Raw genomic sequence first — 16,522 nt, forward strand, 5'->3', positions numbered from 1 at the left:
ATGCCTGCCCAATTCCGGCTCCACAGCAGCCGGTTAGTCATTGCCTATTAATAATGCAGAGTGATTGAACACCAGGCCGGGGACCCTGCAGATGGACGTGTCTGCTCTCATGGGGTGGGAGGAGTTTGGGGCAGCTGCCTGGCTTGCCCAGCCTGCCAGGTCTGCCTGGCAGGAAGTCTGGAGAGCAGGGAGGTATCAAAGCTGGACTGTCTGGCCTGAGAGGCCCTTTATGCCCCTCACCAGGCTTCACCTCTGAAGCCGTGTCAAGCCTTTGCTGACACATTTGTACGTGCATGTTTTCCTTCACACACAGAAGCTAGTGTCCTCGGCCAGGGCCTCCCCAGACATAGGCAATCTAATCCCTTGTGCAGGCTCACTGGCTTCCCATGGTTCAAAAGGCTCTGAGATCTGTACTAGCATTTCACAGGTGCTGTTTCTTCAGTTGCTGTTCCCGTGCGTTACTTGCTGCCTACTGCACTGTTCTTGAGAGCCTGCCATTGTAAACTTTCTTTACTAGTTGACAAGATGGCTCTCCTAGATGCTTGCCACCAAGTCTAATAACCTGAGTTGATTGCCAGAACACACACACACACACACACACACACACACACACACACACACACTACTATATAAATGTAACTTTAAAAAACTGTCTATTAAAAACAAAAAAGAACTTTCTCTTTATTGGACAGCCAACCTGTTACTCTGGGGACAGGGAGCCAAGGATCAACCCAGGTGATATGTCCAAGTACCTTGTGTGTCTGGGGGTGTACCACCCTAGGATTAGGAGCCAACAAACCTTCATTCACGTCTCCATGGTAAAATGCTTACCACAAGGGCTCAGACCAGAAAAGCTCAGTTCCCTTAGCGCCCAGCAGGCTGATGGTGTACCTGCCTGGCTTGTACAGCAGGTCTATGCGAAGATCAATCAAAGCAAGTTCTTTACTCTAGAAAGGAATTATAATTTCATTAAGCATAATAAAACGCTGGCCAATTCCCTCCGTTACCAGGGCAGGGGTGTTATGTGAAAAAGTGGTTGGTTCCCTTCCTGTAGCAGACCCTGAGGAATAGACATCTCTGGTCCCACTGAGATCCTATTGCAATCCCTTGTTAGGAATCAGTCTCAAAATAACTTCATGAAACCTCAGAACGCTTCAGGGATGTGGAGGAGGAGAGAAGACAAAGGGCTTACTTCAGTTGGTCAAGAAGCCAGCAGTCCTGCCTGGTTTCAACGCCGATAAAGAAAGAACCTGCTAATTTCTGAGCCTGCAAGGTCCACATTTTCCTGCATCGTCAGCACAAATAGGAGAACAAATCTGTTGCCTTGTGTGACCTCAGAAACCCCTTCAAACCCGCCCAAGGGATTGACTCCTTTAGGCCCAGACTGAAGTAGAAAAATGGGTTCCACAGGTTCTGATTCTCAGGGTACCCCTCACAGATTTCATGTCATTTCATGTTTTTTTTTTTTAAACTCACTTATTAGATTTCTTAGTGTGAGCATTTCTCTTGGTGAGGAGAGTGGAAGGAGAAAAGGCTTGCCCAGATCTCCCCACGGGCTGAGTACCATCAGGTTGATGAACGCTGGCTTGGGAAGCTGATGTCACTCATGCATTGCATTAGGGCCTCAAAATAGCTTTTGCATTTGGAGTTTCTTCAATTTTTTTACATTAAAATATCTATTTTTATTCTATATGTATAGGCATTTTGCTTGCATGTATATATATGTTCACCATTTGCATGTTTGGTGCCCCCAGGAGGCCAGAAGAGGCTGCCAAATCCCTTGGAACTGGAGTTAACAGATGGTTGTGAGCTGCTGTGTGGGTGCTGGGAACTGAACCCTATCCTCTGTAAGAGCAACAAGTGCTCATTACCACTGAGCCGTTTCTCCAGATGTGCCCCCACCTTTTGAGATAGGGTCTCTTTAGCCCCTGGACTCACTGTTTAGACCAGGCTGGCCTTGAATTTGCAGAGATTTCCCCTGGGTCTGCCTCCCAAGTACTGGGATTAAAGGCACATGCCACAATGCCTGGCTTCCTCTTTCTATCTATTTTTTTTTTTTTTTTTTTTTTTTTTTTTTTTTTTTTTGAGACAGGGTTTCTCTGTGTAGCCCTGGCTGTCCTGGAACTCACTCTATAGACCAGGCTGGCCTCGAACTCAGAAATCCGCCTGTCTCTTAAAGGCGTGGGCCACCACCGCCCGGCTCTTTTTCTCTTTTTACACTTTTATTTACTTAATCTATTTGTGTGTATAGGAAACATGCCATGGTGTGTGTGTGCACAGGTCAGAGGCCACTTTATAAGGGTTGGTTTTCTTTTTCCAACACTGGGGTTTGGGGTAAAGCTCGGGTTATTAGGTCTGGTGGCACCTTTACCAGCTATCCTCCTGGCCAACAGTTTGAATTTCATTTCAATTTGATGATGCGTGGATTTTAGGCAGGAGGTTGAGCTTATCCCCACTTAGCAGATGGGGAAGCTGGCACCCTGAGAAAGCACCTCCCTTTGTACTACAGAGGGGTTTATTGCTTTCAGTTAACTCATCAGTTGCTCAGTCAGCTGGAAACAGATAGGAGGACCGGAAGTTATTTAGCCCTTTTAAAGATGAGAGTCAGAATGGCAAAATTGTTCTGGGAAACAGCAAGTGACAAAGGAGAACCTGGTGTTTCTGACCTGAAGTCTTTTTCTTCTAAAATTCTTGAAGTCTGAGTTCAGGACTCATGGCAGGACTGTAAATACTGCCTGTGCCCGAGACAGCACTAGGCGAGCTCAGCAGGCTTGCGATCTCTCTCTGCCAGAAGCTGCTTCTCCCATTTGCTGCCCCACTTCTGCCCATACTTCCCTAAGAGGATGCTGGGAACTTTTTTGTGGACTAGTTGTTCTTCACCACGACAAGCCTGTGGGGCCCTTGGAAAGTATGATGACAGCAGTGTGGTCTAACAGGAGACAAACAGCCCACTGGCTCAGTGTTACCTTGTCATGGCTCAAGGAAGTCCACTCAGCCACCCACAAAGGATACTAATAGTATTGTGAGCTGTGATCACACGAGGCCCCTGAGAGTGGCTCCTGATGGTGGTATGAGAGTTCCCCTTTTCTTTAGCCTTTCTTCCTGGGGTGCAGTGGGTATATTTGTGGTTAGGACTTAGATTCCCATCCTATCCAGCCTTCCTGCACTGAGCTGAGGAGAGGAGTGGCTGGCGGTTCCCTTCAGCTCACAAGAGGCCCTCTGAGGCCCTTCCCTGATCCATGTGTGGATGGGCTTAGGCTTATCTTCTGGGCAAACACTTATCCCCCTTGGCTTCCTTAGAACCCACCGTGTTGAGCGGGTTAATGTGGTTTGGTCCTAGATCCTCCACTGTGTCTCGGGGACCTAGCTGTGGTCCTCATGGCTTTGTGGAGAGGAGCCTTCTAGGATGTGGTGTGTGTGTGTGTGTGTGTGTGTGTGTGTGTGTGTGTGCACGCGTGCGCGCAGATGTGTGTGGGCTGATGATCTGTGGTGAATGGCAGAGGAGTGTGTGAGGAAGACGCTCAGGCCCGGTGTTTTTTTCACTGTCAGTCCCTGAACCTCTCTGACCCAGTGGTTGCTCGTCTCTCCTCTTCAGTGGAAGGAAGCTCCTTCCTGCACTCCACAGCTCTCTTGCCTCCATCTTTGCTCGTCCTCATCTCCCCTGCCCTGCATGCCTTCTCACCTGCTGGCCGCTTTTCTTTGGCCTGCTTGGACAGTGCCTGCTCCTTCACCCTGCTCTTCTAACCTGCTTGGGTCCCAGCTGCAGTGGCTGTTCTGTGTGGCATGCTCTCCCTTCCTCCCCTCCTCCCCTGCTGGCCCCACCCCTTCCAGAAGCTTCATGGGGGGGGTTGGGGGGCAGGGGCATCAAGAACCCCTGGGGTGGAGGGGGCAGGGGAATTATTCCCCTGTTTCCTGCTTTTACTAACGAACCTGCCATTTTTGTGTCTGGACTGATTTGTCTGAGGGAACAGTCGGTTTTACTAATCCAAGTCGTCCCCTCCCTGCCTTCCCTGGACACCTTCCTCCAGTCCCTCTGTCTCCACTTCCTCTCCACCCCCTGCCTTGTCCTCTACTCTGCCTCACCTTCTCCCCACTCACCTGGCTGATCCCTTCCTCAGCAAACCTCCCTGTGTGCCCTGCCTCCGGCCAGCCTGTCCCCAGCTATAGGCCATGAGAGAGAGATTAAGGCCATCCTTTCCCAACAGCAAGAGCCCTCCATGATTGATCTGAGTACAGATAGCAGGCAAATTGAGATTCACCGCAGCCTGGAAGGGGATTCAGGAGGCTGTCTTGGGCCTCCACAGTCCGCTTTAAGTCGGATCCTTCTAACTCAGATAGGATCAAGGAAGGGCAACCTTGATCTTGGCAAAGGCAGTGGGATGAAGAGTCCATAACATGAGGGAGATTCCAGGATGCTACCCTGGCTTTGGAGGCCGAGGAGGGGAGACTTACTGAGGTGCTTTGAGACCAGGAGATGAAGAGTGCTGAGCGTCTCACTTATGGGAGATGCTCTCACAAGTCATAGGCTGCAGGGAGTTAGATTTTTAGTTAGGTTTTGAGATCCGGCATTAGATCACGAGGCAGCTTGATGTAGACCTTTCATGACCATGTCTGTGTCCCGTGGGCCAGGCTGAGGTTAGTGGTGATTCCTGGGACATGTTAAGCCATGTTTGCTGGCAGCCTGGTTGGGTTGAGCTCACTTAAGCTCAGGAACTGAATGGCAGCCCAGTTCAGTGTTTTAGGACAGCAGCAGGGGACCTGGAGGAAGTGAGTAGCCACATTGCCCTAGAGAAAACCACTTACCTGCCTCACCTTCCCTGACACACCCCACCTTTCCATTCTGCTTCCCTCTCCCTCTCCCCTCTGCCCTGTCTAATCTCTAACCTCGTTTGCATGCTTTTGTGACTAACCTCTCTGACCCTTCCCTTTTCTACCCAAACCCCTCTTCCTAGATTCAGGACAAGGTGGAGGGGAGGAGAAATAAATGATCATGACCAATGCTCCCCTCAAAACAAGACTCAAAAGTATTCAGAGTGCCCCCTCCCAAGACACCCATCTCCTCCTGTCCTTGAACCCAGTTCTTCTAGCACAAGGTTTGATGGTTTGCAGGAGGTTGCTTCTTCAGTCTGTGCCCTGCTCAGCCCCACCCTATTCACCAGGAGGCTCCAGCCAAGCACGGGGAGGGGCACTTTTGGGTCCCCCTGCTCTTAGGAGTTTTATACCCCCCCCCCCCCCCCACCTTCTGACAACAGAGTACTGAAGACCAGGAGCTGGAAAATGGCTGGTGGCCTATGCTGCAGACTAGAGTAGGGGACATCAGAGTGTGTGACTGGCAGGCCCTTACCTCAGTACTTTACCTTTAAAGGGAGTACTTCTGAGGCATATTTGGGGAGCAAGAAGGGTTCCAAGATGCAGCCTGTGGAAGTGCAGGGTGGGTTCTGCTCCTGAACCAGGTCCTTAATGGCCTCCTTGACTCTCCTAAGCCACAGCCTCCTAGAGAGGAGCTGGTGTTATCACTGCCATTGGCCCCTCCCCTTCAACCTTGCTGTGAATGAAGCCTCCCTGAGCTCTTCTGGGGACTAAACCTTGCAGGGACCAGGTGAACATTTGCTGAATTGCCCCAAAGGTAACATCTGCCTCCATCAGCCCAGTGCACAGACTGCTGGATACCATGCACACTCCCGCTCTTAGCATCTTGCTTTCTGCATGAATTCTCCACCCTTGGAGGGTGTTTCCTTAGGTTAGCCCTGGCCTGGCGTTCCTAAGGGTAGAACAGCAAGAGAAGGATTAAAGGTGACCTGGGAAACAGCACAGGGCGGCTCCCTTTGGAAGCAAACAGTGTCTCATCCAGGTGTATAATCTCAGCACATGAGAGCAGGAGGCAGGAGGCATAAGATTGAGGGCAAGGCCAAGCTTAGGCTTTAGAGCAACTTCTAGACTAGTTTGTTTGTTCGTTTTGATTCAAATATCAGGATGCCTTTGACCTTGAGTGGCAGAGATAAGAGCCAACCCTGATAGAAGTCATACAACTCCTGTCCTAAGACTAGAAGGCTAACTGGTCCCCCCCACGCCCCCAACCCCTGCTTTCTCTGCCTGCTCCTCAGCCAAGGCTGCAAGAGCACAGCACCTAGATACAGGGGCTACCAGTGAGTCCCAACACTGCTACCCAGGAAGGAAGGGAGGGGAAGGAAGGGCTCTTCTCCCTTAGAAAGGTGGGGAAGCCACACGTGTAGCCACAGGGCTTCATTGAGATAAAGCTGAGGGTGCAACTTGCTCTCCCTACTTCTCTAGTGAGAGAGTCTTGGAGTGCAGAGCCCCTCCCTGGACTTGCTTCTTGAGCCTATCATGGTGAACATCCCATGCACCTTCAGACTCTCACCGACAGAGCTTGGGCCTTGGGTCGTGCAGGGCGGGCCTTAACCCACACTGAAACCATCAAATCTTGTGCTGTTTCCTTTTCCTTCTTCCTCCTCTCCACCCCCACTGTTCCACCTCCAAGACAAGCAGACATAAAAATGGGGGTCCCCCTCCCCCACTGCCCCCTGGTCCCTCCCTTGCCCGCCTGTGGCTTTTCCCAGGGCGTTGATGCCGGTTGTCTCCTGTTTCTCCCCTCCTCGGGCTGGGCAGGTGACCATCTCGGTGGACGGGATCCTGACCACCACAGGCTACACGCAGGAGGATTACACCATGCTGGGCTCTGATGACTTCTTCTACATTGGGGGCAGCCCCAACACAGCCGACCTGCCTGGCTCGCCTGTCAGCAACAACTTCATGGGCTGCCTCAAGGACGTGAGTGGGGCTGCGGTTGGCCAGCCTGCCCTGTGATTTAGTCTGCCCTGGCCAGCTGTCCCTGGCCTCTGTTCCTTGTGAGTCTATGGTGGGATGTAACCCTTCATTAAAGCTGAAAGCTATTGACTCTAATCGAGGGACAACACCCCTGTTTGTTTCTTTGGCCTTGGAACTGCTTCTCCTCTGAGGCTCTTCAGAGCTGTGGTCCACAGGGAAGGCTGAAGGCCAAATCACATGTCTTCATGAGTCTTCAGACACATGTCCTTCCCTCACTGCTGTGTTGGCCAAGTCCCTCGGCCTCGTGAGTTGTCTGATGTGTAGACGAAGGGTTGTTTCCTATGTCAGTCCTGATACGGAACACAGACTGACATTAATCCATTAGAAGAATGTGAGCAGGACAGGGATGTCAGCTGAACCCTGCCCAGCACACATGCACCCAGAGGTTCAACTGAGCCTGGTGGTGCAATCCCAGCACATGGGAGGTGGAGGCAGGAAGACAAACTCAAGGTCATCCTCAGCTATCTAGTGAGTTTGAAGCCGCCTTGAGCTTTCTGAGACTCAGCCTCAGAAAAATAGTGACAGTGGCAACAGTTACCCACCTTTCTGTCATTGTGAGTGACAGTTGAGCTGGACCCAGGAGCCCACAGAAGGCGCTTCCTGGCCAGCGTGGGGCTGGAAGACAGGACAGAGGCAGCAAGGGGAATGTGTAGCTTGAGAACAGAGACCTGAGCCTTGTGGGCTGATGGTGCTGAGCTTGGCACCACTGGGATGGGTGGGTGAAGGCCCATGGCAGCCAGGGAGGGGGACCCTTGGTAGTTAGACCCAAGACTGCTTCTGCTTCCTTACCCAGACCCCTCTCCTTACAGGTGGTCTACAAGAATAATGACTTCAAGCTGGAGCTATCCCGACTGGCTAAGGAAGGGGACCCGAAGATGAAGCTGCAGGGGGATCTGTCTTTTCGTTGTGAGGATGTGGCTGCTTTGGACCCTGTGACTTTTGAGAGTCCGGAGGCCTTTGTGGCGCTGCCCCGCTGGAGCGCCAAGCGCACCGGGTCCATCTCCCTGGACTTCAGAACCACCGAGCCCAATGGGCTTCTGCTCTTCAGCCAGGGCCGGCGGGCTGGGGCTGGGGCAGGCAGCCACAGTTCTACCCAGAGGGCCGACTACTTTGCCATGGAGCTGTTGGATGGTTACCTCTATCTTCTGCTGGACATGGGCTCTGGGGGCATCAAGCTGCGGGCGTCCAGCCGCAAGGTCAATGACGGTGAATGGTGCCACGTGGACTTCCAGAGGGACGGGCGCAAAGGTCAGGAGGCCTCTGGACCCTCCCTTCCCCTGGCCACTTTTTTCTACCTGCCCACCCTCTTGAGCTTTCATTTCCTGTTCCAAGTCTCCTCTCCCAGTTTTCCCTTAGCCCTTCTGTCATGGTGAGCTGGCAGAAGGCACAGGGATCTGAATTAATACGCCACTCTTCCTTATTTGTGTCAGGAACAATTACCCAAGGTCATTGTGGACGGGCGAGAAGCATGTCTGGAAACGCTGACATCACACCTAATGTCTCATGTCAAGCTAGGAGTGGTGGCTCATGCCTGCTATCCCAGCATTCGAGAGGCAAAGGCAGGAAGGGCGGCATAAATTTGAGGGCAGTTTGGACTATACAGTGAGGTCTAGACCAGCCAGGGGCTGCATAGTGAGACGCTGTCTCAGAACAAGACAAAGAAAGTTGTTCTCCAGCTACTGGTCCCTTGCATCCCGAGTCTTATTTCTTTAACTTAACAGGAAACAGCTACCCTTCACTGCCTGGGAGGGTTGCTCCTAGGACCACCCAAAGACACCCAAATTCATGAAGCTTGACCCCTGATGAAAGACGGTGTAGTGTTGTATATCACCTGTACATCCTCCTAGGTAACTTCTTATCTCTAGAGTCTTCAAAATGCCTACTGGGAGGAAGATGCTGGGGATGGGGACAGCACAGTGCCTAGGTTCCAGGCATGGTGGTGCTCTCCTGTATTCCCAGTACTAGAGAGGTAAAGGCAAGAAGATCAGGAGTTCAAGGTCATCTTCAGGTACATAAGGAGTCTGAGGCTAGCTTTGGCCAGAGAGAGAGAGAGAGAGAGAGAGAGAGAGAGAGAGAGAGAGAGAGAGAACTTAATCCTATATAGTAGTTACATAGTAGTTTTATGGCGGTCATTATTAAGTTGTTTGGTGAATAAGGACCAGCAGTCTATGTTTAGTACAGACAACTCATCTCTTAAATATTTCCATCCATGTTTGTTGAATGAATGCAGAGCCAGCGCACACTAAAGGTGCCTGGTTTTCTGAGCACTAACTGTGTGTGGGCTGACAGACTGTCCACCTCGTTCTGGCCATCAGAGACACAGTGACTCGGCTACCACATTTGACTGGCCATGAGGGTTCCAAACCGAGGGAAGAGCTGGCAGGCTATAAGTAGCCAGGCCTTACCCTGTGTAGCTTCCTGGGTGGGCTGACACTGGATGCATTCAGAGTGGTATGGCTGTGCCCGACTTCTCGGGACTTCTGTGGTTCTGGCCACCCTCTCCTCCACCCTTCCCTTTTGGCCTCCCCCTCTCAGGTTCTTGTTTTCTGCCTGCTAATTCCCGTGTGCTTGCCTCCATCTTGTTCAACCCAGGAACGAGAATTGATACAAATGAGGCCTGACACATTATCCAATTTAAGTGCTTATCAATGTCAACTAAAATTTCTCATTCCTGCAGCCGTCACCACTGCTGGCCTGCGAGTCAGGCAGTGACCTCCTCTGCTCACTGCCTGGGAGGAGGGGACTGCCAGGCTTCCAGAAGTGAGGCCACGCCATCACGCTGCCCCCCCACACCCCCTCCCTCCTGGGCATGCCAGAGAAAGCCATGAGAAAGGACTTTAGCCCTTGGTCCTACCTCATGACAGCACTGTGGGTCTTTGCTGACAGTCTCTAGGGTTCCACACAGGTGGTCAGCAACCCATCCAGGAACTTGGGGTAGCTGTTTCGACCTTCTCTTGTTTTCCTGCATCCCCACACCCCAGCGCTGACAATGGAAGCCTGCTCCTGCTGAGCCCACCCCAGGTTCCTTTTTCCTGTTTTTATAGTTTTTACTGGTGTTTTATGCTTTGCTCTTGCACCGCAGCACGTGTATAGAGGTCCCAGGACATTCTGGGAGCTGGTTCTGGCCTTCCACTTTTTGAGAAAGGATCTCTCTTGTTTCTGCTGTTTCCCACTGTAGCCCAGGCTAGCTGGCTTCTGGGCGATTGCCCTGTCTCCACGTCTTATCTGACTATAGGGATACTGGGATCTTGGCCACACACTTCACATCTTCTTTTCTGTGGGTTCATGGGATACAACTTGGGTTATCTACCTTGCATAACCAGAGCCCTGCACACTGGCCTGACTCTGGGGCCCTCCCACATTGTCTTGCTTTTGTTGCTTTTTGAAATTGCACATCACACAAATTTCCAGTCTGTCATTACTCATGATTGGGGCACTGATTACACTGTTGCTGTGCAGCCTCCACTGCAGTCCAAGTGCACTTTTCCCATTTTCCCAAACTGAAGTTGTCTCTGTTAAACATAAGCTCTCGTCTCCTTGTCTCCAGCCTCTGGCCACCGTCTCTGTTTGAACTTGACAACTCTGGGACTTTAGATGAGTGAAGTCATACAGAACTTCTCCTGCCTCCTCGTCGTTCTCCATTTTCATGTGTCCGTGTACATGCTTGCGTATGTGTGTGTGTGTGTGTGTGTGTGTGTGTGTAGGCACATATATATGGGCGTACATGCATGTGCAGATCCATGGCTGATGGGAGAAACTATCCACTTCATTCATTGAAGTAATGTCTCTCAATGAAACCCAGAGCTCACAGATATGACCATCCAGCTTTCTATGGGGATCCCTTCTCTCTGTCTTCTAAGGTTGATATTATAGGTGGGCCAGCACACCTACCTGGTGTTTCTGTGGTTTCTGGGGATTTGAATTCTGAGCCTTATACTTTAGCAGCAAACACATTAACCACTGAGCCATCTTCCCAGCTTTTCCTTCCTTCCTTCCTTCCTTCCTTCCTTCCTTCCTTCCTTCCTCTCAACACAGTCTCACACATAGTCCAGTCTAACTTTGGAATAACTTTGGAATGGAGATCCTGTTGTCTTAACCTTCCAGAGTGTTAAAGGCATGTGCCACTATATCCAATCTGTATATTTGTCTTCTTCTTTTTTTAAATGACTTATTTATTTTATTTTGCATGCATTGGTGTTTTTCCTGCATGTATATCTTAGGGTGTTGGATCCCCTGAAACTGGAGTTACAGAAAATTGTGAGCCACCATGTGGGTACTGGGAATTGAACAGAGGTCCTTCGGAAGAGCAAGCAGCCACTGCTTTTAACTGCTGAGCCATCTCTCCAGCCCCTATATTTGTCTTCTTATGCCTGGCTGTTTCAATGAGTAGAGTGTCTTTCAAGGTTCATCTGTGTTGTAGTGTGAGTCAGAACTCCCTTCCTCTCAAACGCTGAGTAACACTCAGAACCAGGCCCACATCTTGTTGATCTGTTCTTCTGTCAATGAATGAGTCAGGTGGCTCCTGTTCCATACTGGGGAGTGACCCTGGAGCAGAGGTCAGAGTTCATTTCAGTTCCCTCTCCGGAACTCTTCCTGTCCTTCCTTCTGCCTCTCAGCACTCAGCTCTTGGTAACTCTTGTTCCAGCAGTGAGCCAAAAGATGGGTCACAGCAGGCTCTGGGGACTCTGGCCATAAACAGGGAGATAGATGATCACGGGGGCCACATTTGGGATCCCAATAGGAGAGGGGCCAGCAGCAGGACCCTGAAGAAGGTGATGCCTTGTCATGAGAGAACAGGTTTGGGGCCACAGTATCGAAGGGAGCCTAGGGCTGGTGACCTGGCTCAGCAGGTAATGCTCTTTCTTATTGATCAGGCCTGGTGACCTGAGTTTGTTCCCATGGTGGAAGAAGAAATGACTCCTAAATGTTGTCCTCTGACCTACACACACACACACACACACACACACACTCACACACACATCTCACACACACACACACACTCACACACACACACACTCACACACACACACACTCACATACACACTCACACACACACTCACACACACACTCACACACATACATATTCTCTCTCTCTCTCTCTCTCTCTCTCTCTCTCTCTCTCTCTCTCATATCAGAGGATGAGAGTCTGGTTCCCAGCACCTACATTTGGAGGATAACAACCACTCGTAACTTCAGCTCTGGGCATCCAACTCCTTCTGCCTATAATTATAGGCATAAACACACTCAGATACATACATACATGTAATAAATAATAAAACAGTTCTTTAAACAACAACTTGGAGTTGCAGAGGACCTACGTTTGGTTTCCCAGCACCCACATGGTGGCTCACACCCCTACACACATTCAGGCACACACACATATACACACAAGGTAAATATAAATAAATATTCAAAAAACTTTACACGGGAGGCTGGGAGTCCATCTCTGGTCAGTAAGGTTTTGAGGGCGGGACAAGCTTTAGTGGGAGCTGTGTCTGTGGAGGGGTTTTGTCCATCCCATTTGTCCCCACCCCTGTTTCTGTGCTCATATCCGACCTCCAAGCCCTTCCCTCTCAGGATCCCTGCCGTGTCCGCGCCTGAGATGCCCAGTGGCTCCTGCTTTACATAGGATCTCACTGTGTAGTCAGGCTGGCCTCAAACATGCAGCCGGCATCTTGTCTCTGCCTCCTGATTGTAAACCGCATGATGCCACCTCCTCCCCCTCCTCTCAGCCTCCTCTTCTTCCTTTTCCCCTCCTCATCCTCTTTCTCTTTTTTTCTTTTAAGAGTTTGTCGGACCTGAAAAAGGAAAACATGGAATAAAATTTTGGGCTTTCAGGTGTGGTGGGACTTGCCTTTATCCCAGCATTTGAGAGACAGAAATAGGTAGAACTCTGTGAGTTCAAGGCTAACCTGGTCTACAGATTGGGTTATAGGCTAGTCAGGGCTCCGTAGTAAGACCCTGACTCCGTATATATCTTGAGGCTGCTCGGTGGTTTTGAGTGTGTACTGTTCTTGTAGAAGCTTGTTTCCTATACTCTCATTGGCGACTCACAACTGCCTGTAGCTCCTGGAGTCTGCTGACAGTGTCTGCCTTCTGTGGGTATCTGTACTCATGAGTACATACTGCCACACAGACATACATATGCTTAATTTAAAGATCTTTAGGCCAGGCATGGTGGTATATGCCTTTAATCCTAGAACTAGGAGAAGGAGACAGTTTCTGGCAGCCAGGGTTATAGAGTGAGACCTTATCTCAAGAAAAAAAAACAAAAAACTTTAACAAATATAAACAAGGTAGGCACACTGGTACAGGCTTATGATGCCAGCACTTGGGAGGTGAGGTAGGTGGCCAAGAGGCTCAAGGCCATCTTTGGTTACATAAAACCATTCTGAGATGCATGATACCCTGATTAAAAAGACCCCCTCCAAATCCTGAACCAGCACAAGCAACACCACACACGTGCGCGCGCGCACACACACACACACACACACACACACACACACACACACCCACACGCGCGCGCGCGCGCGCGCACGCACGCACACACAGGAAGGGGTGGTCCGAAGCTTAAGGTTACAATAAAGGCTTGAAGAAGCTCCCACCGGATCCCAGATCTCTTTCTGATGTGAGCCCTGTCTCAATCTGTTTTCCGTTGCTGTAGCAGAGCATCAGAGACCAGGCATTTGTAAAGGAAAGTTTAGCTGGCTCACAATCCTGGAGACTTTGAAGCCCAAGAGCGTAGTGTCAGTTTCTGGGGAGGCTTTTGTACTGTCCTTTGAACAGAGCCAAACTGAAGGGTGGGCATTTGCACACAAAAGAGACAAGAAGGAGCAGATGTCTCACTGTTTAGCGCCCTGTTCTCCTGAGAGACCCACTCCTGAGCCTACCCTTGAAGGAAAGTCATGACCAGCAACCTCATCTTTAAAGATCTCATGTCCCACGACTCCCACAATAGCAGCCAAATTTCAACTTGAGTTTTGGAGAGAACAAACCATATTTAAACCACGCTATCAGTCTTTCCTCCCAGAGACCTCTTATGGCCTGCTGATTGGGAGTACACGGCTGAAATTTCAGCTCTCTGAAGCCAGAGGTAGGAAGATTACTCTGAGTCTGAGCCTACATAGTGAATCCTACACCAGCTTGAGCGACTACATGAGACTGCTTCCATAACAAAATAAGGGGCTAGAGACAGTTCAGTGGTTAAGAGTCTTAGTGTTTTTGCTAAGGACTTGAGTGTGGTTCTGAGTGCCTGTCCAGCAGCTCCCAGCCTCCTGTAAGTGCAGTTTCAGGGGGTCTGACTTTCTTTTCTAGCTTCTGTAGGTACTTCATACACACATGGACATACAAACACTCATAGACACATAAGTAATAATAAAAAAAATTTTTTAAAGCAAGGCAAAACAAACAAAACCAACAGCTGCTAAAACAGAACGAGACAAAATGACTCTTCTGACTTAGAAGCTCCAGGCCCTGCTCCCTCCTGGCCCTCTCCCTGCCTGTGTCCCAGGCCTGTAGAGCTAGCTTCCTCTTCATCTTGCTTGCTGGCCACAGAGCCAGTTCTAGGCAGTGCCATAGGGCTGAGGGGTAGAAAAGGCAGGCTCTGGGGTCGTGCTGCTTACATGGGACTTAGATTATGTTTCTCCTCTGCTGTGGTCCTTGGGTAGGTTCCTCAGTTTCTGTAAGCCTTATCTACTGGTTCAAAGCCGGTTAGTAAAGGATCAGGTCCCTGGAGTGGCCATGAGACTTCAGTACTGTGTTTGAAGCAGTGGCTGCCTGACACATGGTTATAAGAGCTGCTGGGTGTTTGTTTCGGGTAGAGGGCTTTAGACTCAATTATTTCATTCTCCTTCAGGTTCTCTGCCTACAGCTCCTGGTCCCAGAGGTGGGGGTAGGAATAACCTGGTGAATAATCTGACTGTTTTTAGGGGCAGGATTTTGGGTGTGTATATGCCTCCTGTATAGTTTGGAGGTCTCTTTTAGGTGGCTAGGAAGGGTCTAGACTGAGGCCTACAGCACGGGCTGGGCTGGGTATGCCTCTACGTCTGGATCGCAAGTTCCTGGACTTGTGGACTACTTAGGTAGTTTGGGAAGAGTTAGTGAGGCTAGACCCCAGGACCAAGTCTGTTGCTCATTCTCCTGAGCTACTGTGGGGTGCAGGATGGAGGGGCTCTCAGGAGCAAATTCAAGACATCCCTTTCCAGACTGTGTTTTCCCTCCACACTGAGGCCTGCTTTCCCTTGGTCCCCAGGCTCCATCTCTGTGAACAGTCGCAGCACGCCATTCCTGGCCACAGGAGAGAGCGAGGTCCTGGACCTAGAGAGTGAGCTGTACCTGGGCGGCCTCCCTGAGGGGGGTCGAGTGGACCTGCCACTGCCCCCTGAGGTGTGGACAGCTGCTCTCCGGGCTGGCTACGTGGGCTGTGTGCGAGACCTCTTCATAGACGGACGGAGTCGAGATCTCAGGGGCCTGGCTGAGGCACAGGGGGCTGTGGGCGTTGCCCCTTTCTGCTCTCGGGAGACCCTGAAGCAGTGTGCGTCGGCCCCCTGTAGAAATGGGGGCGTCTGTCGAGAGGGCTGGAACCGGTTCGTCTGTGATTGCATCGGGACCGGCTTTCTGGGTCGGGTCTGCGAGAGAGGTGAGGCTGGTCATGCGTACTCAGAAGGACCCGATTTTCCACCCCATGCTTCTTTCCTCTTCAGAGTAATCCTCAGGCCAGCCCCTGACTTTTCTCCTCATAATGACTCTCTTGTCTTCTGTCTCCCCTTTCCATGTTTTCTGTTTCCTTTGCCCCTCATCTCCACTCCTGGCCAGAGGCCACGGTCTTAAGCTATGATGGCTCCATGTACATGAAGATCATGCTGCCCAATGCCATGCACACAGAAGCAGAGGATGTGTCCCTGCGCTTCATGTCCCAGAGGGCTTATGGACTCATGATGGCCACCACCTCCAGGGAGTCGGCCGACACTCTGCGTCTCGAGCTGGACGGGGGCCAGATGAAGCTCACGGTCAACCTCGGTAACCACCCTGTCCCAGGCCTCCTGGCCTCTCCTTGGCCTGCCTCTGGTCTACACTCCCCTCTGTCTGGAGAAGCTGGTGATGGCACCAGCCAGAGGTGACCTCGGAAGTTTGGAGATAGGTAGTAACCAAATATGAGCTCCCAAGGGCTGTCTCTGTTGAGGGTACAACCTAGAGCAGTGCTTCATGGTTGACCATATTGTGGGCTGGTGACCCAGAGCACAGCCACATACCTGTCAGAATGCATCTGAGTGTGATAATTGTCCTCCCAAGTCACTCCTGTGGAGTGTTTGTGACATCTGTCCTGCACACACAAGATGGCACAAACGCATTCTTGCTTGCTGGCACATTCATTTGCTCATTCACTGGCTTATTCATTATGGAATTGCTTGTTGACACCTGCTAGGAGCAAACCCATGCTCAGCGCAGCGCAGCCCAGTGGCAGACATAGGAACAGCAAGCAGCCGGCCTTTGCATGCAACCACCCTTAGCTTAGAGTCGAGCTGTCTCTGCCATGCTGTATACAGGTTCATGTGTGTACTCTGGGCACAGGAACATACTACCTCACACATGTCTAGCATCTTGTGTTCATGGCTGAGTCCCATGGCTGTTCTGGGAAGATCCCAGTTCACCAGGCAGGCATTGCTCACCCTTCTTA

General features: G+C 50.9%; 1 protein-coding gene across 22 annotated transcripts in view; it reads left to right on the forward strand.

Moving 5' to 3' along the window:
• Nrxn2 (neurexin 2) overlaps window positions 1-16,522 on the forward strand; it is a 110,251-nt gene that overhangs the window by 46,035 nt on the left and 47,694 nt on the right. For all 22 annotated transcript variants that reach the window (XM_076916135.1, XM_076916165.1, XM_076916167.1 and 19 more), the window contains 4 exons: window positions 6,628-6,789; window positions 7,656-8,094; window positions 15,098-15,484; window positions 15,661-15,864. In XM_076916135.1, coding sequence (XP_076772250.1) covers window positions 6,628-6,789; window positions 7,656-8,094; window positions 15,098-15,484; window positions 15,661-15,864 — 1,192 coding nt within the window. The remainder of the gene's footprint in view (window positions 1-6,627; window positions 6,790-7,655; window positions 8,095-15,097; window positions 15,485-15,660; window positions 15,865-16,522) is intronic.

Source organism: Arvicanthis niloticus, chromosome 1 (assembly GCF_011762505.2).
Source record: "Arvicanthis niloticus isolate mArvNil1 chromosome 1, mArvNil1.pat.X, whole genome shotgun sequence".
Taxonomy (NCBI): Eukaryota; Metazoa; Chordata; class Mammalia; order Rodentia; family Muridae; genus Arvicanthis; species Arvicanthis niloticus.